This window comes from Malaclemys terrapin, chromosome 6 (assembly GCF_027887155.1).
Source record: "Malaclemys terrapin pileata isolate rMalTer1 chromosome 6, rMalTer1.hap1, whole genome shotgun sequence".
Lineage (NCBI taxonomy): Eukaryota > Metazoa > Chordata > Testudines > Emydidae > Malaclemys > Malaclemys terrapin.
In genome coordinates, this window is record NC_071510.1 from 133,152,858 (window position 1) to 133,180,544 (window position 27,687).

The window sequence follows — 27,687 nt, forward strand, 5'->3', positions numbered from 1 at the left end:
GGACATGCATCATCTCTTGGGATGGGATGTTTTCCACCCCTTGTGCACGTAGGCTGGAATTTGTCCCTCTTAGCAGGGAGTTCTCGCTCCTGGCCTCGGGGGGTTTATAATAACTTTTAACACTGAAGTGCTTTTTATAGCTAGTTTCCGTTTTTTCAAGTCGCTCCGACCTTTTGTTCTGTTGTTGGACTAGTTCAGACGGCTTTGCTGTATTGTTTTGTGTGTAGGGTTAAATCTCTGTTCAGCTGTAGCTGCTGTGAACGGTTTTTATCGGTTAACACAGTAACCAGCCTGTCTCCGATATTGTCATGTTTTGCTTTTCCCAAATCAGTTTTCAGCCAATGCTTGCAGAGCTCTTATAAAACTGTCAACATTTCCCCCTGATCCTTGAAGCCTGTGGTGAAAACACTGTGACGGGTTGGATCACAGAAACCCCCTTGGGAGCTGCCACCCGATGTGCAAAGACTACCCCTGCTCCTGTTTTCCCTGCCAGCTCAGGACTCCAGCACCCTGTCTTGCTGAGCCAGACACTCCCGTCTGCTCCAACACAGACCCAGGGTCTGAATCACTTGTCCCAAAGCTGCAAGTTTACCTGAAAACAGCTCACAGAAGTGTGCTTGTCTTTAGCACTCAGATGCCCAACTCCCAATGGGGTCTAAACCCAGATAAAACAACTCATAAATTGTTCGCCCTCTATAACACTGATAGAGAGATATGGACAGCTGTTTGCTCCCCCAGGTATTAATACATACTCTGAGTGAATTAATAAGTAAAAAGTTAGGGTTACCATATTTCAGCAAGCAAAAAAGAGGACGGGAGGAGCCCCGCCCTCGTCCTGCCCTAGCCCCGCCCCTGCCCCTCCCACTTCCCGCCCCCCTCAGAACCTCCAACCCTCCCCCCCGTTCCTTGTCCCCTGACTGCCCCCTCCTGGGACCCCTGCCCCTAACTGCCCCCCAGGACTCCACCCCCTACCTAAGCCTCCCTGCCTCTCGTCCCCTGACTGCCCCCTCCTGAGACCCTCCCCCCATCCTAAATGGCCCCCTAGGACCTTACCCCCTACCTGTACCCTGACTGCCCCAACCCTTATCCACACCCCCACCCCCAGACAGATCCCGGGGACTCCCACGCCCCATCCAACCACTCCCCACTCCCTGACAGCCCCCCCAGAACTCCTGACCCATCTAAACCCCTCTGCTCCCTGTCCCCTGACTGCTCCAATCCCTCTCCCCACTCCTGGCCCCTGACAGCCCCCCCCCGAACTCCCAACCCCCCCCCCAGTCCCCTGACTGCCCCCTCCTGGGACCCCTGCTCCTAACTGCCCTCCAGAACCCCACCCCCTACCTAAGCCTCCCTGTTCCTTGTCCCCTAACTGCCCCCTCCTAAGACCCCCCCCAAACTGCCCCCCAGGACCCTACCCCCTACCTGTACCCTGACTGCCCCAAACCTTCTCTGCCCCCCCCAAAAAAGCCTCCCCACCGAACTCCTGACCCCCCCCCGTCTCCTGACTGCTCCCTCCAAAATCTCCCTGCCCCTTCTCCGGCCCCCTGGCCCCCTTACCCCACCGCTTAGAACATGGTGTTGGGCTCTGTGCGGAGCTGGACACGTGGCTGCGCTCCCCAGCACAACACACAACCCGGTCCCTGCCCCCGCACAGTGCTGCCGGACCGGGGCGCTGGGCTGCAGGGGAGGAGGAGCTGCCGAGGCTGATGCAAACGGCCCGGCAGGCCGGCCGGCTCAGAATGGGGGTGCGGGGGGAGCTCTACGGCTGCTCCGGAGTCCAGCCCGGCAAGCTGCGGGGGAAGGGCTCTGGCTGCCAGAGCCCCATGCGAGCGGATGAATTTCCTGCAGCCCTCCCAGCCGCGCCTCGCTCTGCATGGGGGGGAAATCCCGGACATTTTTAGTGATTTACAAATTCCCCCCCGGACGCTATTTTTAACACAAAAAGGAGGACATGTCCGGGTAAATCTGGACGAATGGTAACCCTATAAAAAGTGATTTTATTAAATACAGACAGTAGGATTTAAGTGGTTCCAAGTAGTAACAGAAGAACAAAGTAAGTCACCAAGTAAAATAAAATAAAATGCGCAAATCTATGTCTAATCAAACTAAATACAGATAAGTTCCTCAGCAGTTCCCGAATGCTCCCTTTTACAGGCTAATCTCCTTTTAGCCTGGGTCCAGCAATCACTCACACCCCCTGTAGTTACTGTCCTTTGTTCCAGTTCCCTTCAAGTATCCTGGGGGGGTGGAGAGGCTACTTCCTTAGCCAGCTGAAGACAAAATGGAGGGGTCTCCCACGGGTTTAAATAGACTCTCTCTTGTGGGTGGAGACCCCCCTCCTATGCAAAGTCCAGCTCCAAGATGGAGTTCTGGAGTCACCTGGGCAAGTCACATGCCCCTGCATGACTCAGTCTTTACAGGCCGACGCCATTGTCCACATGGTATCTTGCATGTCTCCAGGAAGACTTCTCATGTGGATTGGAGCATTCCAAGATGCATTGTTCCCCAAGTGTTTCCTGATCAGGTACTTAACCTGGCGAATTCCTTCCTAAAGAAGCTGACCAAATGCCTCCCAAAGCTTACTTAGAAACCAAGCCAGCATACAGCCCATATTCTTAACCTCAAGTAGAAAATGATATATATGTACAAATAGGATGAATAGATACAGTAGACCAGAACCTTTACGGAGATATGTTACATGGCACAGGCAGCACAAAACATATTCCAGTTATGTCATACATACATTTATAAACACCTCCCCATAAAGCCTTATGAGGTGCACTGTCACACATACTCTTTCATAGACCACATTTCTCTGCAGTATAAAGTATGAATCAAACAAAGCAGGAATCTTTTCATAGTCATCTTTGTAATTGTCTTCAGTAAAGTCAAAGGATTTAAAGACATCCTTTGCTGGCTTCCCCATAGCATAAATTTTAAAAGATACCTGTATATCTTCAAGAGAACAGGAGTACTTGTGGCACCTTAGAGACTAACAAATTTATTAGAGCATAAGCTTTCGTGGACTACAGCCCACTTCTTCGGATGCAAACCAAGTGGGCTGTAGTCCACGAAAGCTTATGCTCTAATAAATTTGTTAGTCTCTAAGGTGCCACAAGTCCTCCTGTTCTTTTTACGGATACAGACTAAGACGGCTGCTACTCTGAAACCTGTCTATCTTCAGTGTTTTGGTGGAGTTTGTTTGCAGTTCAGAATCTTGCAATATATGGCATCCAGTCTGTCCATTGGGAAGGCTTGTCAAAGCTGAAGTTCTGGAGCACTGAAAAGTGGCCTGTTGATGAGATCCTGCAACCTTTGCTCCTGTTCTTAGTTTACTCCTGACACCACGCTATGTTCCTCTGTCCCAGATACCGGCTGGCGACAGGGCTTGCTTACAGACCAGCTGTGTTCCTCATGAGATCCTTTAATGCCCGGCCAGGTAGGGCTGAGCATCATTTAAATAAGGCATTATATACACAGCACCACCTGCTGGCTGAACACTATAATGCAGTTTAGCATCCTATTTCACTCCTGCGACCCAAAACACCCTTGTATTCACACCCTGCACACCACTGTGAACATCTGCGTATGACATGTACCTTGGGGGTAGCATTTGAAAACTAATAACCTGCTGGTCAATAATATCATGGAGAAATGTCTGTAGCACCAGTATATGAATTCCCCCTGTACGATGTTATTAGCACATGTTCAAACCAGGCCGCCCTGCCAAGGCAAAGGTTGTCAAACTGGCCTATCCCCGACGAAGGAATGTGTGTTTACCGCCATTGACATATGTAGTGAACAGGGTCTTCCAGACAGCAGGGGTAGGAGAGGGCTGGGAACGGAACAATCTGCATTTCAGCAAACTCAAGTAAGGGAAGAAATAGTACAAAGCTCCCTTCCCCACCAGACTCCATGTTGCCTTCCTCACAGCTTGAATGAACTTTACTTTGAGGGTAACCTGCAGAAGAATCCACTTCACAGGTTCACTGAATGATAAAAGCAGGAGGCAGAGAACCCCCAGTTCTCTCTCTTTCACCTAAGAAGAAAAAGGCCCCAGCACCTTTGGTTTCCTGGGAGAGATCTGGAGTGAGGAGCAGGTCCATCACCATCTTGCTGGAAGACTGGGGGGGGGGGGGGGGGGGGGGGGGGGGGGGAGGGGAAACCAGGTTAAACAAAGCCTGGAGCCAAAACTTGCTAGGTTACGTTTCAGACTGTCAGATGCATGTTTTCACTTTTATTTGCTGGTAACCGTCTCTAACTTTAGCTCTTAGACTTGAATTCACTTCAGATCCTGTCTTCTTTTGTTTTGTTTTGAATCCAAACCAGCCCGGTGCTGTGTTTGAACTGAACTGTTTGGTAGTTCCAGTTAAAGTAATTGTCATATACATACAGATAAGGGTACCATAAAATCCCTCCTGGGTAGCTGTACTGAATCTTTACCTGTAAGGGGATAAGAAGCTCAAATAACCTGGTTGGCACCTGGCCAAAAGGACCAATAAGGAAAGAAGATACTTTCTGTGACGAGCAGGGAGCAGGGCGGGTTTGACCTGGGAATGGAGCCTGGGAGTTACATGGAGCTACCTGAGCTGTAACCTGAGCCAGGAGGGGGTTGGGGGAAGTGACACCTTCTGCCCGGGACACTGAACAAAGGGGAGGAGGAGCAGAGGGGAGGGGGGAGAGCTGCTGGAGGGATTTGGGAGTTTTCAGTTTCGGGCTGGGAGGTGCAATGCAGGGAACCCCAAGCTGGGGTCTAAGCTCCCTGCACTCCCCAAAAGGACTTGATTGAGGGGTTCTGGTCGTATCTACAAGCTCTGCTGTAGACTGTGTTCCTGTTACCCAATAAACCTTCCGCTTTACTGGCTGGCTGAGAGTCATGGTGAATCGCAGGAAGCCGGGGGTACAGGGCCCTGAGTCCCCGCACACTCCGTGACACCTGGTGGCAGAGGTGGGATCTACTGCACCCTGTGGACGGCGCTTCCTGCAGTAAGTGACTGGGGAGCAGTAAAACGAAGGGGGATTGACGGGGACCAAGCGTGCTGAAGAGTGAGAGAGAGACGGTCATTACCCCTGGGAGTGTGTGACCAGAGAGAGGGACTGTTGCAGTAACAGGGTCCCCCGGGGGGATCGCAGCGAGCGGTCCCGGGGTGGAGGAGTCTGCAGCTCGACCCTGGCAGAGAGGGGGTGACCTGAAGAAGGGCTGGCACACTAGGGGTCCCCCTGGAACGGTGGAAAGAGGAGAGCACAGGCCGGCGAGTGGCCAGCAGGAGGATGGATGCTAAACGCCTTAAGAGCGACCTGGTGGAGCTGTGCAAGCAGAGGGGGCTGCGCATTGGGAGGTCCACCAAAGAACAGCTCACTGCCCAGCTGGAGGAGAGGGATCGCTTGGATGAACCGAGCCCTGTCCCTGAGGGAAGCCGCCCGGCGGATGCAGCGTGGACCCCGGGGCCTGACATGGCTGGGAGGGGTCAGACTGCTGCCGAGGACATCCCGAGACCCTGCCTACCTATACCTAGGGGAGGGGTTGGGGGAAGCCCAGCGAATACCGAGGGCACCCCGACCCCGGCCGCCAGCAGGGGATCGTCCCGGGAGCGGATGCGGCTGGAATATGAGAGGGAGCTGAGACTGAAAGAGCTCGAGTTAAGGCAGCAAGAACTGAAGCAGGAGCGGGAAGAGAAGGAAAAACAGCGTCAGCATGAGCTGGAACTGGCCAGGCTGAGGAGCAGTGGGGCCCCGGCTGCGGTGAGCGAGGGGGTACCCAGGACTGCAAAGAGCTTTGATAAGTGCTTCCTGTACCAGCGTCAGGAGGGGGAGGACATGGATACCTTCTTGACGGCCTTTGAGAATACCTGCAAGCTGCACCGGGTTGACCCTGCAGACAGGCTCCAGTTTCTCATCCCCTCACTGGACCCCACAGCCAGGGAGGTGTACAGCCGACTGAAAGGGGCGGAGACAGGGGACTACGAACTGTTCAAAAAGGCCCTGCTCCGCGTGTTTGGGCTGACCCCTGAGATGTACCGGAAAAGGTTCCGGAGTCAGCGTAAAACCCGTGAGGTCACATACCTACAACTGGCCAACCGGGCGCAGGGGTATGCCCGCAAGTGGACAGCTGGGGCCCAAACTATAGAGGACCAGCTTGACCTATTCGTACTGGAGCACGTGTATGAGCGGTGCCCATCCGACCTGAGGCGATGGTTGATGGACCAAAAACCAGAGAACCCGCAGCACGCAGGCCAGCTGGCCGATGAGTTTGTGAACAGTCGGCAGGGGATAACCGGGAGCAGTCCCAAAGGAACAGGCCCGCCACAACGCAGAGAGAGAGTCACCATGGGACCTCCCAGCTAGGAAATACGGAGAACCCCCACCAAACGGGAACATCCAGCGTCAGGTCCATCCAACCCACTCGAGGGGACCCCCGGGACATGGGCTGCTATCACTGTGGCCAGAGAGATCATATACGGGCCCAGTGCCTCAGGCTCAGGGACAGACTGAGCAGACCGAACCCACAGAGGGTTGACTGGGTAGAGACCCAGCCCGGCGAGAGGCAGCATTCCCAGGGAAGGGGGGCTGGCAGAGTACCACCTGCTAAGGAGGGAGGAGAGCTCCAGGCCAGCTCCTCTGGGTGGCTGGATGCTCCAGACTCAGGGTTTTTGGTTTATACGGTGGGCGCGGGGCTGTCCCTCCGGAGAGAGTACCTTGTTCCCCTGGAGGTGGATGGGAGGAAGGTCAATGGATACTGGGACACGGGCGCAGAGGTGACGCTGGCCCGGCTCGAGGTGGTGGCCCCAGATCGGGTGGTGCCTGACACCTACCTGACCCTGACGGGGGTGGGCGGGACCCCATTCAAAGTGCCTGTGGCGAGGGTACACCTGAAGTGGGGGGCCAAGGAGGGCCCCAAGGATGTGGGGGTGCACCACCATTTGCCCACTGAGGTGTTGATGGGGGGGGGACCTGGAGGACTGGCCAAGCCACCCCCAGGGTGCCCTGTCATGACTCGTAGTCAGAGCCAGCGAGGGACACTGTGCCCTGACCTTGCCCGAGGCGTAGGACCCTAACCTGGTAGAGAGGGAACACCCAGGGACATGGCTCAGGGAGGCTGCGGCCTCAGACCCAGCCAGCGAGATAGAGCAGGTGCCCAGCCCTGTCCCAGCTGCTGAGTTCCAGGCCGAGTTGCAGAAGGACCCCTCCCTGCGGAAGCTAAGGGGCCTGGCTGACCTCAGGGTGGTACAGACCATGGGGAGAGGCTGCCAGGAGAGGTTCCTGTGGGAGAAGGGGTTCCTGTACCGAGAGTGGGCTCCCCCAGGGGAAGTGGAGTCCTGGGGGATGAGGAGGCAGCTGGTGGTTCCCCAGAAGTTTCGCCACAACCTACTGTACCTGGCCCATGACATCCCTCTCGCAGGGCACCAGGGGATCCGGCGCACCAGGCAGAGGCTGCTACAGAACTTTTACTGGCCCGGGGTCTTCACCAACGTCCGGCAGTACTGCCGATCCTGTGACCCCTGCCAGAGGGTGGGGAAGGCCCGGGACAAGGGGAAAGCAGCGTTAAGGCCTTTGCCCATCATAGAGGAGCCTTTCCAGAAGGTGGCCATGGACATAGTGGGACCTCTCAGCAAGACGACCCGGTCTGGGAAGAAATACATTCTGGTGGTGGTAGATTTCGCCACCCTCTACCCCGAGGCAGTGCCCTTATCGTCCATCGAAGCGGACACTGTGGCAGATGCGCTGCTGACCATTTTCAGCCGAGTGGGGTTTCCCAAGGAAGTCTTAACGGACCAAGGGTCCAACTTCATGTCGGCCCTACTCCGGTGCTTGTGGGAGAGATGTGGGGTCCGGCACAACTGGGCCTCAGCATATCACCCCCAATCCAATGGGCTGGTGGAGAGGTTCAACGGGACGCTAAAAATGATGCTGAAAACATTTATGAATCGGCACCCGCAGGACTGGGACAAGTACTTACCTCACCTACTGTTCGCTTACAGGGAGGTACCCCAGGAGTCTACCGGGTTTTCGCCTTTCGAACTGTTATGTGGAAGGCGGGTAAGGGGGCCCCTAGACCTGATGAGAGACGAATGGGAGGGGAAGGCCACTCCCGATGGAGAGTCGGTGGTGGAGTATGTCCTGACCTTCCGGGAACGACTTGCCGAGCTCATGGGCCTGGCCAGGGAGAATCTGGCCAGAGCCCAGAGGAAACAGAAGGTCTGGTATGACCGCACAGCGCGGGCCCGTGCCTTCGCCACCGGGGATCAGGTGATGGTTCTCATCCCTGTGAGGAAGAACAAACTCCAGGCCGCCTGGGAAGGGCCCTTCAAGGTTGTCAAGCAACTAAATGAGGTAAACTAGGTGGTGGAGCTGTCGAACCGGGCGCACCATCGCCGGGTGTACCATGTGAATATGATGAAGCCATATTATGACAGGGGGAATGTGGTGTTGGCCGTGTGTGGACATTGGGAGGAGCAGGGAGATGACCCTTTAGTAGATCTATTCCCTGGGACAAGAGCTGGCTTCCCCCTGGAAGCAATTCCCCTCTCTGATTGGCTAACCCCTGCCCAGCGAGCTGAGATCGGAGGGGTGCTGCATCTGTACCAACAGCTGTTTTCCAACCAGCCTGGACGCACTAATCTGACTGTCCACCGGGTGCAGACAGGATCTCACATGCCTATAAAATGCTCCCCCTTCCGAGTCACAGGGAAAACTGCTCAGGACCTGGAAAGAGAGGTCGGGGACATGCTGGCTTTGGGGGTGATCCAGCCGTCTTCCAGTCCTTGGGCCTCACCGGTGGTGCTGGTCCCCAAAAAGGACGGGTCGATCCGGTTCTGTGTGGACTATCGGAAGCTCAATGCCATCACTGTAGCCGATGCCTACCCCATGCCCAGGCCTGACGAGCTCCTAGACAAACTGGGAGGCGCTCGGTACCTTACCACCATGGATCTTACAAAGGGTTATTGGCAAGTGCCGCTGGATGCAGATGCCAGGCTGAAATCGGCCTTTACCACCCCTCTGGGGCTCTATGAGTTCCTGACCCTGCCCTTCGGCCTCAAGGGAGCGCCGCCACCTTCCAGCGCCTGGTGGATCAGCTACTGAGGGGGATGGAGAGTTTTGCTGTGGCATATATTGACGACATCTGCATCTTTAGCCAGACCTGGGAGGGCCACGTGTCCCAGGTTAAACAAGTGCTGGACCGACTCCAGGAGGCTGGGCTGACCGTAAAACCGGAGAAGTGCAAGGTGGGGATGGCTGAGGTATCCTACCTAGGTCACCGGGTGGGAAGCGGCTGCCTAAAGCCAGAACCAGCCAAAGTGGAGGTGATCAGAGACTGGCCCGCTCCTCAAACCAAAAAGCAGGTCCAAGACTTTATCGGGATGGCAGGGTACTATCAGAGGTTCGTGCCCCACTTTAGCGCCATAGCCGCCCCCATCACTGAGCTGTGCAAGAAGGGGAAGCCAGACAAGGTGGTCTGGACCGAGGAGTGCCAGAAAGTGCTCCGGGCGCTCAAGGAGGCTCTGGTTAGTGGCCCAGTTCTGGCAAACCCAGACTTTGACAAGCCCTTTTTGGTGTTCACCGACGCCTCAGACACGGGACTGGGGGCGGTGTTAATGCAGGAGGATGAAAAGGGGGAGAGACACCCCATTGTGTACCTGAGCAAGAAGTTGCTTCCCCGAGAGCAGAACTACGCAGCCATCGAGAAGGAATGCCTGGCCATGGTGTGGGCCCTCAAGAAACTAGAGCCATCTCTCTTTGGGCAACACTTCACCGTGCACACCGACCACTCTCCCCTGACCTGGCTGCACCAGATGAAAGGAGCCAACGCCAAGCTCCTGAGATGGAGCCGGATCCTGCAGGATTATGACATGGATGTGGTCCATGTGAAGGGAAGTGACAACCTGATAGCGGACGCGTTGTCCCGGAGAGGGGGCCCTGAACATCCCCAGGTCACTGGGCAGAGTGACCCCGCTCAGTTCAGTCTCCAAGCGGGGGAGATGTGACGGAGCAGGGAGCAGGGCGGATTTGACCTGGGAATGGAGACTGGGAGTTACATTGAGTTACCTGAGCTGTAACCTGAGCCAGGAGGGGGGTGGGGGAAGTGACACCTTCTGCCCGGGAGAGGGACAAAGGAGAGGAGGAGCAGAGGGGAGGGGGAGAGAGCTGCTGGAGGGATTTGGGAGTTTTTCAGTTTGGGGCTGGGAGGTGCAACACAGGGAACCCCAATCTGGGGTCTAAGCTCCCTGCACTCCTCAAAAGGACTTGATTGAGGGGTCCTGGTTGTATCTACAAGCTCTGCTGTAGACTGTGTTCCTGTTGTCCAATAAACCTTCCGCTTTACTGGCTGGCTAAGAGTCATGGTGAATTCAGGAAGAGGGGTACAGGGCCCTGAGTCCCACACACTCCGCGACACTTTCAAATCTGTGGAGGGGGAGAGGTTTTGTTTGTGCTCTCTTCGTTTGTTCCCTCTCTGGATGGAGAGAGAGACCAGGCAGGTAAAACATCTCCTGAAAACATACTTGAAATGATCCATCTAAAATTACAGAAATTGTAAGTAAGGGCAAGGAAATGCGTTAGATTTTCTTTTGTTTTAGCTTGTGAATTTTCCCTAGGCTAAGAGGGAGGTTTATTCCTGTTTTTTGTAACTTTGAAGCTGAGCCTAGAGGGGAATCCTCTGTGTTTTACATCTTTTTATTACACTGTAAAGTTACCTTCGATCCTGATTTTTCAGGTGTGATTCTTTTACTTTTTCTTTATAATAAAGTTCTTCTTTTAAAAACCTGATTGATTTTAGTGTCCTAAGGATAAAGGATCTGGTTTGTACTTACATTAAAGGCAATTGGTTGGTATATTATTCTCAAGCCTCCCCAGGAAAGGAGGTGAAAGGGCTTGGGGGAATATTTTGGGGAAATAGGAACTCCAAGTGACCCTTTTCCTGAATTTTTGTCTAACTCACTTGGTGGTGGCAGCAATACCGTCCAAGGACAAGGAAAGATTTGTGCCTTGGGGAAGTTTTAACCTAAGCTGCTAGAAATAAGCTTAGGGGGTCTTTCATGCGGGTCCCCACATCTGTACGCCAGAGTTCAAAGTGGGGAGGGAACCCTGACAGTAATAAACTGTTGAATATTGACTCCTTACAGGGCCAATGAACCTTAATATCCCTCTGATTGTTCCAGGAGAGGGCTGGACATTTTAGAACACACGTTTTGGGGAAAACTCGGGCTGGCAAGGGCGTGGAGTCACCTCAGTTGTTAACCCCGGCTGGTGGAAGCCAGTGGGAATCTGGTATTGCAGCAGGCTCTGGGATCCAAAGCCTAGGACCAGGGCTGCCCGGTAGGCAGAGTGACACCTGGTGTAGGCTGTGGGCATCCCAGGCAGAGCCACAGTGACACAGCACTGAGAGGCGCTCGGGGTCACAGGGTAATAGGTACCACAGCCCCTCACTGGTCTGGGCTGCACCCCAGAATGTGACCACTCCCCATTACACCTCATCCCAGCTCAGAGAGGGAGTGAGGGACCGGCGCCGAATTGCTGCCAAAGAGCAGGACGTGCCGCCCCTTTCCGTTGGCCGCTCCAGGCACCTGCTTGCTGGTGCTGCAGGGACCTGGTGCCTGGAGCCAGCCCTGACCGTGGCTCCCAGGATGTGGCCACCAGGTCCCTGCAGCACCAAGCGGTGGTGCATGTGTGGCCAGGGAGGCGCCGCATGCTGCCCTGGTGCCTGCAGGCACCGCCCCTGCAGCTCCCATTGGTCGCGGTTCCCAGCCAATGGCAGCTGTGGAGCTGGCACTAGGGGCAGGGGCAGCACATGGAGCCTCCCTGGCTGTCCATGCGCCTAGGGGCCGCAAGGACCTGGCAGCCGCTTCGGGGACCGGCGTGGAGCTAGGGCAGGCAGGGAGCCAGCCTGAGCCCCGGGTCCCTGTGGCGCTGCAGACCGGACTTTTACCGGCCTGGTCAGCAGTACCAACCGGAGCTGCCAGGGTCCCTTTTCCACTGGGCGTTCCAGTCAAAAACCGGACTCCTGGCAACCCTGCCAATGCTGGAGCCGAGGGCCCCACGGGGAGTGGCAGGGGGCAGCCCGAGCTGTACCACTGAGAGGCCACTGAGCGCAGGATTTGCTGGAGCAGGGACCAAGGGGTCTGCCGCCCTGTGACGTTATGAGTGTAATATAATATTTCATTGGAAGGTGACAGGGCCAGAAAGAGTTAATTAACTCAGACTGACCTGACCCATGGGTGAACCTTAAGGACTGGTTAGGAAGATCTGTAAATGAATAGAGCTTTGAAATGCAAGTCTGCATTGTTAGAGATCTCAAGGGTAGATGTTTGCTCAGGGCTTGTGATGTAAGCAAACAAGTCTTGTCTATTGCTATAGCTTTGATTCAAAGATCAAAAAAGGAGTATCAGTATTTAGGAAGACACTTGAGTGAAATAGTATTATTGTCTCTATGTCTCTTTGAAGGTTGTGGTAACCTGTATCTGAACTGTTTAATGGACAAATTACCCTGTGCTAATTGCCAGGATGTTTGGAAGGAAAGTTAAGCCTATTGTTTTCTCAGGCCAAAAGGCTGCTGGAAATGTATAAAAACCCTGGGACACGATCCTGCTTCATCTCAGATCTGCTTTGGGTTTCAAGAGGGGGAAACCTTAAGCCATAAGGATTGAGATCCCCAGTCACTGACTGGAGTCAGTCCTGAATATGGACATTGGACTATAACCTATGGACTATTTCTAAAAGGAATTTTGGCAACTACAGGATCACCTCTGCTATGTATCTGAACCTCAAGAATTGAATTCAAGTCTGTCTGTATATTGATCTTTTAACCAACACTCTCTCTCTTTTATTTTTTAATACATTTTAGTTTAGTTAATAAGAATTGGCTATAGCGTGTATTTTGGGTAAGATCTAAGTTATAATTGGACCTGGGTGTGTGGCTGATCCTTTGGGATTGGAAGAACCTTTTCTTTTATATGATGAGAGAAGATTTTCAGTCATCATCATCATATCTGACAGGTGTGTCTGGACGGAGGCCTGAGGCTGGGCACTTTAAGGGAACTGCGTGGTTTGGACTTCTGAGTAACCACTGAGGTAATAAAGAGGCTGTTTTGTGCTGGTTGGTAAATCTAAGTATTGGAATATCCACCACCATTTGGGGTTTGTCTGCCCCGTTTTATTTGCAGTTCACCCTTATTGAATGACCTCAGTTGGCTCCTACAGGCAGCACCGTCACACCCCCACCTCCACGCAGGTGTCTCTGGTCGTCCCGCTGAGGGCCAGGGTTCCTCCCATGGGGCAGCTGGGGGCTGTGGAGCGAGGGGGTGCAGGGGTCCCTGGCACAGGGGGCGCCTGGGCTGAGGTATGAGATGGGGGAGCTGGCTCCCAGTCCCTCTCTACCAGCCGGCCAGGGGATACCTGGGGGAGTGGCTGGCTGGTGGCCAGGAGCAGTGAGGTGGCAGGGTGTCATGGACCCCCAGCACTCGTACTCTCTCCTGGCTCCATATGGTCCCTCGGGGGAACCCCCTTCAGTGTGACAGCCCTTTTCCCAGGGGTCCGCTCGCTCTCGAGAGTTAGGCGCCTCTGCCTCCTGGAGCCGCACCTCTCTGAGCCTTAGCACGTCTGTCTCTGCCGTGGGCCCCCTCAGGGAGTCCCCTCGCTCTGGGCTCCCGGGGCCTCCACCCCGAGGGAATAATGCGCCCCCCGCCCCCCCATTCTCTAGCCTGGAGTGACTCTCAGCCAGAGTAACACAGGAGGGTTTACTGAGCGTCTGAACCCAGCACAGGAAACTCTCCGGGCCTCAGGCCTGGCCTCCCCCAGCCCAGCACATCTAGGTCTGTCCAGCTCCGGCGCTTTCCCCTCCCATTCTCCAGGCCGGTCGCTGACCCTCGGTAACAACAACTCCCTCTCCCATCACCTCGTTAAACCAGTAACACCGAGGGAAACTGAGTCGCACCGCACTGCCTGCAAACCAGGGAAAACAAGAAACACCCCCCCGGCTTCGTCACCCGGCCCCAGGCTGCTCCTGCCGCCGGGGCTGGTGGGGCAGGGATGGGGGGCACCGGGTGGGCGGGCTCCCCAGCAGAGCCCCGCCCGGGGCCCCCTGACACCCCCGCCCTGCCTGTGACCTGGGGGCGGGGCTGCCTGGCTCCCCGGGGGCGGGGCCTGCGCCCGAGGCTCCGCCCAGCTCGTGCCCTGGGCAGGGGGCGGGGTCTCCCCTCCGGCCGCCAGGGGGCGCGATGGCTGGTCCCTGCCGGCCCCGGCGGCGCCGCTCTAGCCGCCCCCGCCGCTCTATGGTCCCCGCCGGGCGCTGATTGGTGGAGCCGAGGGGGCGGGGCTCTGCGGTCCCGTGGCGCCGCGCGGCGCATGGCGTTCCCGGGGTCCCTGTTCCCCGCCTTCTGCAGCGCCGGGCCCCCCCGCGACCCCCCCGGCCCCGCCCCCGGCCCCGCCCCGCTCGCGGGCTGGGGGGGCTACGGGCACGTGCAGGGGCCCGGCCCGAGCCAGGTGCGTCCCCCCCCCGCCCCCCCCCGCAGCCCCGGAGCCCGCCCGAGGGGGGGGGAGTGAGGGGCACCGGCAGAGCTGGGGGGGGCAGGGCCGGGCTGGCAGGGGCTGCGGGTCGGGAGTGAGGGGCACCGGCAGAGCTGGGGGGCAGGGCTGGGCTGGCAGGGGCTGCGGGTCGGGAGTGAGGGGCATCGGCAGAGCTGGGGGGGGCAGGGCTGGGCTGGCAGGGGCTGCGGGTCGGGAGTGAGGGGCACTGGCAGAGCTGGGGGGGGCAGGGCCGGGCTAGCAGGGGCTGCGGGTCGGGAGTGAGGGGCATCGGCAGAGCTGGGGGGGGCAGGGCTGGGCTGGCAGGGGCTGCGGGTCGGGAGTGAGGGGCACTGGCAGAGCTGGGGGGGGGCTGGGCTGGGCTGGCAGGGGCTGCGGGTCGGGAGTGGGGGGCACCGGCAGAGCTGGGGGGGGGGGCAGGGCTGGGCTGGCAGGGGCTGCGGGTCGGGAGTGAGGGGCACCGGCAGAGCTGGGGGGGGCAGGGCTGGGCTGGCAGGGGCTGCGGGTCGGGAGTGAGGGGCACTGGCAGAGCTGGGGGGGGGCTGGGCTGGGCTGGCAGGGGCTGCGGGTCGGGAGTGGGGGGCACCGGCAGAGCTGGGGGGGGGGGCAGGGCTGGGCTGGCAGGGGCTGCGGGTCGGGAGTGAGGGGCACCGGCAGAGCTGGGGGGGGCAGGGCTGGGCTGGCAGGGGCTGCGGGTCGGGAGCGAGGGGCACCGGCAGAGCTGTGGGGGGCAGGGCTGGGCTGGCAGGGGCTGCGGGTCGGGAGTGAGGGGCACCGGCAGAGCTGGGGGGGCAGGGCTGGGCCAGCGGGGCAGCGGGTCGGGAGTGAGGGGCACCAGCAGAGCGGGGGAGGGGGCAGGGCCGGGTGAGCGGGGGCTGCGGGTCGGGAGTGAGGGGCACCGGCATAGCTGCGGGGGATTCCAGCTGTGGGTTGGGGTGAAGTGGCCTTGGCCGGGCTGTGTGGCGGGAGCTCGGGGTGCGTCGTGCGGGCCGGGTGGGGGGTTGTATTAACCTCTCTGCGTTGTGCCCCTCAGCCCCAGGAGAGATTTATTCCGCTTCACAGCAAGAAGGGCGAGAGCTGGGCCCCTGCCGAGGCGTGTGCGGTGCCGTTCCTGCCCCCCAACGCGAGTGAGAGCTCACCTGGCCAGGCCCCGAGCGGAGGGGGGTTGGGGGCCCTACCAGGGAGGGGCCCAGCTGGCCCTGAGCCAGGCACCACGGGACCCATTTGTTAATTAGTGTCTGTGTGGGGTGGGACGGGGCCTGTGTCATGAGTTTACCCTGGGGCCCCTGATCTCTTCCTCCCCGTAAGTCCCTGGGGGCAGGGTAGCAATGAGAGGGCAGGGGGCTTCCCAGCAGTGCCCCAGCCCACCCCATGGGGGGTGTATGCCTGGCTCTCCCCCCACTGTCCAGGGCTGCGGTAACCACCTCGCCCTGCCCTTCTCTCACGCAGGCTGCCGTGTCCCCACGCTGACACCCCACGACATCCTCTACGTGGGGCAGATTCAAAGGAAGCACCAGGCCGGCAAGATTGGGGGGGCTGCGCTGGACTTCACAGGGCAGGTAATCCTGCAGGCGGTGGTGTGGCACGGGGGTCTCCCTGCCGTCCCCGCTCCCTGGCAGGTGGGGTCCCCGTGGGCCCGCCCAGCAGCTCCTAACAGGCCCTGCCTGACGGCTGGGCTCCAGGGGCGTGGGGCCCAGGCGGGGAGCAGCCCCGGGGAGGGTGATGCAAGGCCTCTCTCACCACAGAGAGGGCATCCGGGAGCTCCCCAGGGGCGTGGGGCAGAGCGAGAGGTGCTGACCGATCTCAGTGAGACGTGCTGGCTCCTCGGGCCCTTCCCCACCACAGCCCAGCGGGCTGCACCCCGAGGAATCCAGGGCAGGGCCCCGGCTCTGCCCAGCCGGGCGCTCCAGGGAGCTGCCTCTGTCGGTGATGGCTCCGCAGGGCCTGTGCTAAGCCCCAGCTTGTAAACAGGCTCTAGGAGGATCCCTTCTGTGGGCCAGCCCCCGAGACTGACCCCTGGGCTCCAGCCCATGAGTCCCCCTGAGCCAGGGTCCAGGCGAGACGTGTCCCCGCCGCAGGGACCGACGCCCCCCGCTGGTGCCCAGCCCTTCCAGTCGGAGCAGGGTTTGTCTGGAGCCTGGCCCCGGACGCCGGTAGGGCAGCCCAGGGAGGCAAAGGTGAAGACAGCACAGTCTGGCCCCTGTCAGGGCCCCACCCGCCAACTGCTGTAGGATCCCCGTCTGTCTGTCCCGGGTGAGAGCAGTGTGTCTCTCCACAGGCCCTGGCACCTTCCCCCTTTGCTCTCCTGCCCGGGCTTTGGGGAAAACCGCCCTCTTCTGGGTGGTTGGTTTCAGGTGTGATGGTCCCGGCCCCTGGCGCTCCCCTGTCTGACCCTCCAGTGAGCCGCCCAGACGGCCCCTGCTCTGCCTGGGAGCCGCTTTACCCCTCTGTGCCCATGGGGAGCAGCCCCCTGGCAGGCGCAGAGTTCAGACAAGTATCACGTGGGCCCAGCATGCCCTGCTCCACAGACTGGCCCCATTGCATGCTGGGCCCTGTCGTCTCTGCGCAGCACGTCCCTAATGGGGCTGGGTTGGGAGGTTCCCCGTCCCCATTGACAGTGTCCTACACCGGTGTCCAAGCCTCCCGGCCATTCCCATAGCGCCCCCGCTGATGCGGCAGGGCAGGGCTGTTGTAGATGCCAAGGCTGAGGGGTCACTGGGGCCAGCTAGTCTGAGCCCTGCTCCCCAGGAATCCCTGGCTGAGCGCGAGGGAGCTGCTAGGAGACCTGCCCATCTGGATGTGCAGATGGAGAATCTCCTGGCCCCGGCCATTTGCTCTGTGGTTAATCTCTCGCCATTCGATGCTGATGCTCCATCGCCGGGCTCAGCTTGTCTGGCTCCAGCTCCCAGCCCCCCGGGTCGGGTCAGCCGTGCTCTGCCCAGCTCCGTACCCACGTGCTGCAGCGCCGGGGGCAGAGCCCAGGGACGGGGCCAAGGTCTCGCGGGGAGCTGGCCGATCCGGGCACGGAACGTGGTCCTCCAGGCCAAGCCTGTCGCACTGACCCTGCCTCTCTCCCCGGCAGCTGGCTCGCTTCTTCCTGGATCACCCCGAGGAGGCCTTCGGCGCCATGGGGCGGCTTCTTCAGGAGAACTTCTACCTGGGGGAGGCGCGGCTGCGGGTGAGCGTTCCTCGCCGGGGCACGGCCCCCCCGACTCCTCTGGTCCCTGCTGTGCCTGACCCAGAGCTGGGATGGGGCAGCACCCACTGCGCTGTGTCTGCTCCATGGGGAGCCACCGCGACTCCCAGCCCCTGACCCCAGCTGTGGGAATAGCCCCCCTTCCCCCCCCACACCCAGGGGCCCCACCGCACTGGGTGCTGCGCGGACGCAGAACAAAGGCACTGCCCCCCCACTCCTCCCAGGGCTCTCACTCAAAGATGAGCCGGGGGCGCCGAGGAGACAGTGGGGCAGCATGGCGGGCAGGGCTCCTGCTGGCATGTGTGCCCTCCGCCCACCCCAGCAGGCCCGCCTTCCCTGCCCCCACCTCATGTGCCCTCTGCCTGCCCCAGCACCATTGTTCCCCTCCCTCACCTTGTTTGCCCTCCACCCATCCCGTGCTCTCATTCCTTTTCCCACAGCGTGTGTGTCTCCCCCCCCCGTGCCCTGGTACCCCTCCCCCAGCGCGTGTGCCTCCCCCCCTCCGTGCCCTGGTACCCCTCCCCCAGCGCGTGTGCCTCCCCCCCTCCGTGCCCTGGTACCCCTCCCCCAGCGCGTGTGCCCTCCCCCCCAGTGCCCTGGTACCCCTCCCCCAGCGCGTGTGCCCTCCCCCCCCCCAGTGCCCTGGTACCCCTCCCCCAGCGCGTGTGCCCTCCCCCCCCCCAGTGCCCTGGTACCCCTCCCCCAGCGCGTGTGCCCTCCCCCCCCACTGCTCTGGTACACCTCCCCCAGCGCGTGTTCCCCCCCCCCCGCCCCCGCAGTGCCCTGGTACCCCTCCCCCAGCACGTGTTCCCTGACCTCGGCCTGTCCCCTCCCTCCCTGCAGAGCAAGGCGCGGGAAAACGCCATCTCGGTGAAGACCCTGGTGCAGGAGCTTGGCCGGAGGGAGGGCAGGCGGTGAGTGGTGCCCGGCCTGGGCGGGCCCTGGAGCCCCAGGGACTGCAATCTCCCCTCCGCTCCGAGTGCCGTGGGCACAGCCCGGGGGCAAGGGGTGCAGAGCCGGGTGCAGCGCAGAGCTCATTCTCCAGGCACCATGTGTCGGGCATGGACAGCACAGACCCTGCGTGCCAGCGCCCCCGTCCAGCGCAGGTCTGAGTGCTGCCCCCCAGGGCGGCTGGGAGACCCCCCAGAAAGTCTGGCCTGCAGGGTAGCAGGGGAGAGGCCGGGGGCTGTTCCCAGGGCCTAGACTTCCCCTGCCTCTGGTGCCCACCCCAGTGGGAACGGTTTGTCTGTTACACAGTCTGGGCGGGGGGGCTGCGGACCGGGCCCAGCAGGGGGCTGGGGAGGAGCTGTTTGGGGGCCCCTCCCTGCACGTCTGTCCTGTGCAGCGCCCTCCCTGCTGCCAGGCTGGCCGGGGGCTGACGGGGGGCAGGGCTGAGCTGTCCCTGAAACCCGGCTGCCCCACAGTCACTGCCCCCAGGTCCAGCCCAGCCCACGGCTGCGCTGGTTCTCCTGCCTGTCCCGGGACTGGCTGTTCGAGGTGCCCCTGGGCCTGCTGGCCGAGTGCGTCCATGAGGAGCTGGCGCTGCAGTGGGCGAAGCTGCTGTTCGACGACGCCCCGACTGGGGGGGCGCTGGCCTGGCTCCCCACTGAGGACGTGGCTCCTGCCCCCAGAGGCTGCCTGGTCCACCCAGGAGGGGAGGCCATGAACCTCCTCTGTATCCTTCTGCAGACAGGCGGGGCTGGTGCAGGGGGCTGCTGAGTGTGGCCCCAGCCTGGGGGGCATCTGGGGGAGGCAGAGCTCATGGCTGGGGGCATCAGGTCCCTGTTGCACCCCTGGGGATAGGGGGTTTGATGCCAGGACCCAGCTGATCTGTCACTGGTGATGGGATGGGCACGGCGCTGCTCCATTTCTGGGGAGGCGGGGGGCTTGACTGGGGGGCTTGCTAGGCTGGAGGGGCTGACTGTTGTCCCCAGGCTGGGCTGGGGACTGAGTGTTGTCCCCATGCTGGGAGGTTTGCCGGGCCGGGGCCGGGAGCTGGGAGGTTGGCTGGGCCGGGAGCTGGGAGGTTGGCTGGGCCGGGGGCTGGGCTGGGCTGGGAGGTTGGCCGGGCCGGGTGCTGAGAGTTGTCCCCAGGCTGAGGGCCGGGCTGGGAGGTTGGCTGGGCCGGGGGCCGGCTGTTGTCCCTGGGCTGGGGCTGACCCTCTGGCGTGGGGCTGGCCGTGGCCCCTGCAGGCGGAGCGTGGCCCTTGACAGGGTGCCAGGTTTCCAGGAGGTGGCTCTGGAGCAGGTGGCCGGTGCCCTGCAGCCCCGCGCCCGCGGCCGCCCCGCGCAGTTCGAGCTCAGGGGCCGGATCCGCCAGGTGGCTGCCGCGCAGGTGGCCGGGGAAGGTGAGTGAGGCCCTGGGGAGGTGCCAGGCTCTGCTGCTGGCTACGTGTGGCCCTGGAGAGCGGCCGCCTGCTCCCTGGAGAAGGGCTGAGCCCCTGGGTGCATGGGGCAGGGAACAGCCTCCTGCTGGGGGCGGCCAAGGCGCTGGGCCCGGGGCACCGTCCCCTGTGGGCTTGGTCCCGTCGGCAGCCGTTGCCCCCAGGGCTTACCGCGGTGTCTCCTCCCCACGTGCAGCCCTCGTCGGCGTTCGCTCAGATCATCACTGTGGTGCCTGGCGGCTTCGGGCTGGCGCCGCCCCTGTCCCGCTCCAGGTCATTCGCACCGACGCGCCCGCCTCCTGCCTCACCGTCAGGTACGTGCCTGGGCTGGCCCGGCTGGAGCAGCCGCGGGCCCTGGCCTGGGGGGCACCTCGCCACCCCCTGCCCTGGGCGGGAGCTGGCCTCAGGAATGCAGAAGGCGCTGTCCATTTGATTCTGTGGTGCAGGGAAAGAAAGGGGCCCATCTGCCTTCCTCGGCCACGCCAGGTCAGCCACTCCGCGCCCGAGGCTGGTGCTCGGTTCCCCTCCACTGGGGTCATGTTCCCCAGCCGCCCGGAGCTCCCTTCCCGGGGCTTTCCCCTGCAGCCCCTCCCTTGTCCAGGCTGGGCTCAGGGACCACCAGTGCGCACGACTCACGGCCGTGGTACCGCGGATGTGCTGCGCTGCCGGTCCGGCCCTCCTACCACGGGCGCAGCGTGGGAGGTGGAGTGAGTTTGTCTGGTCTGACACAGCAATGAGCCCTTTGCCAGTGGAGGCCTTTAAACCGCGTTTGCTTGGCCCGTCCGTCCTGTGCCCAAGGGAGGGTCCACCCTGTGCTAACGCTCTGCCCTTCCCCGCAGCCCCCACCTCCCCGGGGAGCTGTCCGTCTGCACCCTCAGTGGGGCCGTGTACCTCTGGAATGTCGAGACTGGGTAAGGGGGGCCAAGGGCTGGGGCTCTGGGAAGGGGGGGCAGCGCAGGCACCTGGGAGCCTGAGAGCGTGCATGGGTGAGGGTGGGTGCTCCCGGGTGGGGGGTGGCTGTGGCTCTTCCTAACCACTATGAAGCCTGGTGCTGGGAGCTGCATATCGCCCTCCCCCCGCAAACAGGCAGGGACCGGCCCAGGCAGGGCGCACCATGCCCTGCGTTGTCCCCTGTCCACGTGAGGTGCTGATCGCTCTGCCCAGGTGTGACGTTGCTGCCCGTGGGAGCCCACTGACGTCACTCAATTAGGGTGAACTGCAAACAAAACGGGGCAGACAAACCCCAAACGCTGGTGGATATTCCAATACTTAGATTTACCAACCAGCCCAAAACAGCCTCTGTGTTACTTCACTGGTTACTCAGAGTCCAAACAACGCAGTTCCCTTAAAGTGCCCAGCCTCAGGCCTCCGTCCAGACACACCTGTCAGATATGATGATGATTACTGAAAATCTTATCTCATATAAAAGAAAAGGTTCTTCCAACCCCAAAGGATCAGCCACACACCCAGGTCCAATTATAACTTAGCTCTTACCCAAAATACACCCTATAGTCAATTCTTATTAACTAAGCTAAAATGTATTAAAAAAGAAAGAGAGAGTGTTGGTTAAAAGATCAATCTACAGACAGACTTGAATTCAATTCTTGAGGTTCAGATAAATAGCAGAGATGAGCTTGTAGTTGCCAAAAGTCCTTTTAGAAATAGTCCACAGCTTCTAGTCCAATGTCCATATTCAGGGTGACTCCAGTCAGTGACTGGGGATCTCAATCCTTGTGGCTTAAGGTTTCCCCCTCTTGAAACCCAAAGCAGATCTGAGATGAAGTAGGATCATGTCCCAGGGTTCTTATACATTTCCAGCAGCCTTTCGGCCTGAGAAAACAATAGGCCTAACTCTCCTCCCAAACATCCTGGCAATTAGCACAGGGTAATTTATCCATTAAACAGTTCAGATACAGGTTACCACAACCTTCAAAGAGACACAGAGACAATAATACTATTCCCCTCAAGTGTCTTCCTAAATACTGATACCCCTTTTTTGATCTTTGAATTAAAGTTATAGCAATAGACAAGACTTGTTTGCTTATATTACAAGACTTTATATTACAAGACCTAAAACATCTACCCTTTTACCTCCAACAATACAGACTTGCATTTCAAAGCTCTATTCATTTACAGATCTTCCTAACCAGTCCTTATGGTTTGGCCATAGGTCAGGTCAGTCTGTGAGTTAATTAACTCTTTCTGGCCCTGTCATCTTTCAATGAGATGTTATATTACACTCATAACGTCACACCAGGGTCCTCCCTTCCTCTTCCCCCCACGCCGGCCCAGGCAGTGACCCCTGCTCCTGTGCATCCCACCCCCTCACCCCCGTGCCAGCCCAGCGGTAATTTGTGTCCTCAGGCTGCAGCGAGTGCGCCAGGACCCCGAGACGGCGTTCTTCCGAGAGGCGTCCCCATGGCGCTGGAGCGAGTTCACCGCTCACCCGCGGGTGCTGAGCTGCGCCGACCGCACTGGCCTGCAGTGCCTCGACGTGCGGGTGAGGCTGCCTGGGTGCAGGGAGCGGGAGGGAGGGGACTGGGACTCACGGGGGGGCAGGGGGCCTCCCTCCCTTGGTGCTCACGCGCCCTGGTCTCTTCCGCTCCAGGCTCCCGCCAGTCGCCAGTTTGATCTGTTCAAGGTGGGAGGAGAAGCCGAGTGCCAGAGAGGAGAGCGAGTGATGCTACCCATGTACCTGGGCAGGGCCCACCCCTGCCAGCACCTCGTCGCCACGCAGGTGAGTGCCCGGGCAGCTGGGCGGGCAACGCTCCAGCCCCTCAGTGCTGGGGGGAGGCGGGGCGGCCGGGCCCATCCTGCAGAGCCCGGCCTGACGTGCAGCTCGGTGCCCGTCCGCTCTCTGCGTTGCCAACTCGGTTACCAAGGGCGGCTCCAGGGGCCTGCCTGGCTGGACAGCTTGGCCGGCATGATGGTGAAAAGCTGCTGTGTGGCCGTGAGCTTGACGGGGCAGGGGCTGGGCCGTGCCGGTTACAGCTCGGGGAGTGTCTGGGGGAAGCGGGCACTGCCCCCCCACCCTCCCAGGTTACAGGCAGGGGAGGGGAGCAGCCCGGGGGCTCTCTGGGACGTTCTCACTGACCCCCTCCCCCCGGTGCCCTGCCCCCAGTTCTCGGTGTACGTGCTGGACGAGCGCTTCCCCCTGGTGCCGGTGCTGCGCTGGGAGCACATGCTGGAGGCTCCGCCCGTCTTTGCCCATCTCACCCCGGGCCGGTCCCAGGAGACGAGCCACAAGGTGCTGCTGGGCGCCCACCGCACGCAGGAGCTGCTGCTGCTGCAGTACTCGGGTGAGCGGGGGCGGGGGGGGGGCAGGCGCTGCACTACATGGGGGGGGAGGGGGCTGGGCCCAGGGGCAGCTGCTGCCGTACATGTGATGTGAGGGGGGGGCTGGGAGCTGCTCCTGCTGCAGTCCCTGGCTGGGGGGGGGGCTGTTTCCTGCAGGGATGGCATAGGGCAGAGTCACCAAACTGGGGTGTGCCCCCCCAGGGGGTGCAGAGGAACGCTCAGGGGGGCCCAGCAAGCCCAGGCCAGCCCCCACGGGGGGGGGGGGGGGGGGGAAGGGAAGGAACACCACCCAGCCCCACCCCCAGCTGCAACCCCAGCCTTGGCCCCCTTACCCCTGTCTGCAGCCCCGGGAACCCAGCCCCATTCCTGGCTCCAGCAGGGGGGAGGGTGCGACCCTGAAAAGTTTGGGGACCTCTGGTGTAGAGGGCTCTCTGGAGCGTGTGCTCATGTTAGCATAGGGGTCCCCAGAGCCGGGGTGCCCCTCCCCCAGCCACATGGGGGTCCCCAGAGCCGGGGTGCCCCTCCCCCAGCCACATGGGGGTCTGTCAAGGAGGGGCTGAGTAACAGCCATGAATGGGGCAGTGTGGGGGTGGGGAGCTGGGCTGGGTCTGTGGGTTCAGAGCTGGGGAGGGCAGTGCGAGGGGGGCTGGGGGGTCCGAGCTGTGGGGGGGCAGTGCGGGCAGAGCTGTGGGGGGGCAGTGCGGGGGGATCTGGGGGAAGCAGAGCTATGGGGGGACCGGGGGGGTCTCAGCTGTTGTGGGGGCAGTGTGGGGGGATCTGGGGGGAGCAGAGCTATGTGGGGGGTGGGGGGTCTCAGCTGTTGTGGGGGCAGTGCTGGGGGATCTGGGGGGAGCAGAGCTATGTGGGGGGCGGGGGGTCTCAGCTGTTGTGGGGGCAGTGCTGGGGGATCTGGGGGGAGCAGAGCTATGTGGGGGGCGGGGGGTCTCAGCTGTTGTGGGGGCAGTGCGGGGGGATCTGGGGGGAGCAGAGCTATGTGGGGGGTGGGGGGTCTCAGCTGTTGTGGGGGCAGTGCGGGGGGATCTGGGGGGAGCAGAGCTATGTGGGGGGACCGCGGGGGTCTCAGCTGTTGTGGGGGCAGTGCGGGGGGATCTGGGGGGAGCAGAGCTATGTGGGGGGCGGGGGGTCTCAGCTGTTGTGGGGGCAGTGCGGGGGGATCTGGGGGAAGCAGAGCTATGGGGGGACCGGGGGGGGTCTCAGCTGTTGTGGGGGCAGTGCGGGGGGATCTGGGGGGAGCAGAGCTATGTGGGGGGCGGGGGGTCTCAGCTGTTGTGGGGGCAGTGCGGGGGGATCTGGGGGGAGCAGAGCTATGGGGGGAGCAGGGGGGTCTCAGCTGTTGTGGGGGCAGTGCGGGGGGATCTGGGGGGGGGGGGGGCAGAGCTCCCGCACGGCTTTTCACGCTCCCCTCTCGCCCAGGTGGCAGCCATTCAGCCTGCCAGCTCGCAGGGCCCCCCCGGCGGCTCCATCCCATCTCCCAGGGCCTGCAGTACCTCCCCCCGCAGGTGACCCCCTGGCAGGACCTGCTGCACCAGAGGCTGACCGCGCCCGCGGCTGGTAGGTGGCTGGGGGTAGGGTGGGGGTGGCCTGGTGTGGAACCCCCCATGTCCCAGCAGTCCCAGGCCCCCATCGCTGGGGTGCAGCCGAAGGGAGGGGCCATTGCTCTCACCTTCCTGTGCCTCTGACGGGGGGGCTCCGGACAGCTGGGAGGGGTGGGACAGGGATCTTCCCCCGCTCTCTAGGGTGGGGCTGTGTGTGTGGGCCCAGTGGGGGTCTCCCCAGCTCTCTGTGTGGGGCTGCGTGGGCCTGGGAGGGTCTCCCCTAGCTCTGTGTGGGGCCTGGGGGGCTCTGTCCCCAGCTGCTGCACTCAGCCCCCTCACCTCTGTTTCCCCCCAGGCGTGACGGCCACCCCCGCCGGGCAGGGGCCGCTGGAGCCCTTGCTGGTTTTCCAGCTCTCCGAGGCCGGGGACCTGTTCTACCAAACCCTGTTGCACGAGCCGCTGGCGGAGAGCGAGTCGTCAGCCGCCCCCGCCTCGCCCCCGTCCCTGCCAGCTCCTGCTGCGGCCAGCCTGCCCTCGCCCGCGTGGGGCGCCTCCCTGGGCTCGGGCAGCGAGGAGAGTGTCCGCCTGCCAGGGACTGTCTCTGAGGGCACCGCCAATGCCGGGCAGGCAGCAGCCCCAGAGGAAGCCAGGTCCAGCGTGGGGCCCGCCGCCCCCAGCCCGGCAGCCGCTGCCCGCTACCGCTGCTGGGTGAAAGCTCTCATCAGGGACTGGAGCCGGCTGCCGGAGCAGAGCCAGCCCCAGGCCCCCCGCACCATCAGCCATCAGCGCCTCTTCACCCGCGGAGAGCTGAGGCAGCCGGCCGGGGACGGCCTCTACCGCCAGGCCCGCCAGCTGCTGCGCCGCACCATGCGGGAGCGGGGCTGCCTGGCGCCTTGGGCCCTGGGGCCGCCCCCCACCCCTCCGGCCATGCCCCACCCCGTGGAGCCCGGGGCCTGGCCCGACGACCTGAGCAAGCGGCTGACGGCGTCGTGGGCGGGCGGCTGGGGCGAGTGGTGGGAGGAGAAGCTGGGCGTGACCAGGGCCCACAAGCTGCACGCGCTGAGGGACCGGAGACGGCGCCTGAAGCAAGCGCGGAGCCGCCGCAGCCTGTCGGGCAGCTTCACCTCCTCCGTCACCTACCAGTCCGACCTCAGTGACTTCTCCGCCTGCAGTCAGCCCCCCGGCCAGCCCCGCGAGGAGCAGCAACCCCCGGCCCCTGTGTGCCGCCAGGACCTTTCCTCACCGAGGGCGGGATGGGGAGACCCGCCCCCAGCCCCTGGGCAGTTCTGCCCGGCCTCCCCGCTGGCCAGCAGCTCCCAGCGCAGCGCCCAGGAGGCCTGGGGCAGCCAGGACACACAGGACTCCTCCCAGCTGCTCTCGTCCCAGACCCTGAGCTCGCGGGGCATCCCCAAGGAGCGCAGGAAAACCCTGCGGGACTACCTGGCCATCTTCACCCAGCCCTGCCCCGAGCCGCCGGCCGAGCTGCCTGCGAGCCAGACCTCCAGCCTGGGCAGCCAGCACTGGGGCTCCTCCTCCCAGAGCCAGCGCTCCACAGCGTCACAGCCCCGCCGCAAACGGCCCCGCATGGGCTTCTGAGACCCGCCGCGGCGGGCGGTGTCTGGATGGGCGGCGGTCTTTGGGGACGGTGTCCGCGCAGCCACAGCCTGGCCCCTCAGCCCTGGGGCTGTTGGCCGGTGCAGATAACTCAATAAACAGGGAAAGACAGCGCCTGGGCATTGTCTGTGCCGTGGGGCTGGAGCAGGCCTGACCCCCAGCACGTGGCAGCAGGTTCGTGGGGCCTGGGAGGTGTCAGCCGCTGTGGTTTCTCGGGCACCAGGCAGGGTGGGCGGAGCGCCGGCATTGCCGCTGCTGCCATGTGCAGGGGTGGGTGGGAAGCCACGCTGGGCCTGTGGCTTGTTCCCCTCCAGGGCCCCTGCTCCGGCTGCCCCATCCAGCCGGCCCCACACTGCAGCCGGGAGCAAGGAGAGTGCGTGACTCCCCCACTGCCTCCGCAGGGCTCGGCTGGGGCAGGGCCTGGCACCAATCCCCGGGGAGCTGGGCACAGGGGCAGTGCTGGGCGCAGAGGGCTGTCCTGCTGCTCGGGGCACGGAGAGCCCAGGCCTATGGGTGTAGCTGGGGCAGGGCGTTGGCACACATCTCACCAAGGGGAGCGGTGAAACGCCTGTGTCCTGAGCGCTGCTCCCCCTAGACCTCTAGGGTCACGGGAGCAGGGGGCTGGAGAACTGACCCGGGCACCCAGGAAAACCAGCCATGAGCCTGCTTCTGAGCAATGCGCAGTATGTACTTGCCCTGCGGAACTCACTGCCACTGGATAGCCCGTCACGTACGTTCACCCTGCCTCAGTGGCTGTGGGAAAGACCCCTCAGGGCAGGATATTCCAGAGTTGCCCCTCGCAGGGTTTCCTGCCCCTTTCTCTGAAGCAGGAGCAGCAGCGAGTCGTGGGCCCCGTCAGCCCGAGCTACAGGGGCCGCTGGGCTGAGGATTTTCTGTGACAGATGCTGGAGAGCGAGAGAGGGGCTCTGGCCCCCGTCCATGGGGAGGGGATAGGGGGTGGGGTTCTTCCTAGCTCCCTCCCACCCTGCGGGGTCCCCAGTGCAATGGACACATACTCATCTCCACTGCCCCCTCGGTAGTGGGCAAGCCCTGCTGAGTGACAGCTCCCCCGGGCAGGACCTGCCCCCCCCCTGACAACAGAGCCCAAGAGTCCTGGATGGAG

General features: G+C 61.8%; 1 protein-coding gene across 1 annotated transcript; it reads left to right on the plus strand.

The window, feature by feature from the left end:
- Window positions 1-14,337: 14,337 nt before the first annotated feature.
- TAF1C (TATA-box binding protein associated factor, RNA polymerase I subunit C) lies at window positions 14,338-26,675 on the plus strand. The gene is made up of 14 exons (XM_054032874.1): window positions 14,338-14,475; window positions 15,551-15,644; window positions 15,967-16,076; window positions 17,600-17,695; window positions 18,557-18,627; window positions 19,138-19,388; window positions 19,936-20,061; window positions 20,294-20,411; window positions 20,937-21,008; window positions 22,462-22,597; window positions 22,706-22,834; window positions 23,219-23,396; window positions 24,829-24,966; window positions 25,306-26,675. Exons 1-14 carry the CDS (start codon window positions 14,338-14,340, stop codon window positions 26,544-26,546), a joined length of 2,898 nt encoding a protein of 965 aa, XP_053888849.1. The 3' UTR covers window positions 26,547-26,675.
- Window positions 26,676-27,687: the final 1,012 nt, after the last annotated feature.

Coding starts and splice junctions, on each gene's coding strand:
- TAF1C (XM_054032874.1), top strand. CDS start 14,338: ATGGCGTTCCCGGGGTCCCTGTTCCCCGCCTTCTGCAGCGCCGGGCCC. Junction 22,598..22,705: donor TGCAGTGCCTCGACGTGCGG/GTGAGGCTGCCT, acceptor CTTCCGCTCCAG/GCTCCCGCCAGTCGCCAGTT. Junction 24,967..25,305: donor GCTGACCGCGCCCGCGGCTG/GTAGGTGGCTGG, acceptor GTTTCCCCCCAG/GCGTGACGGCCACCCCCGCC.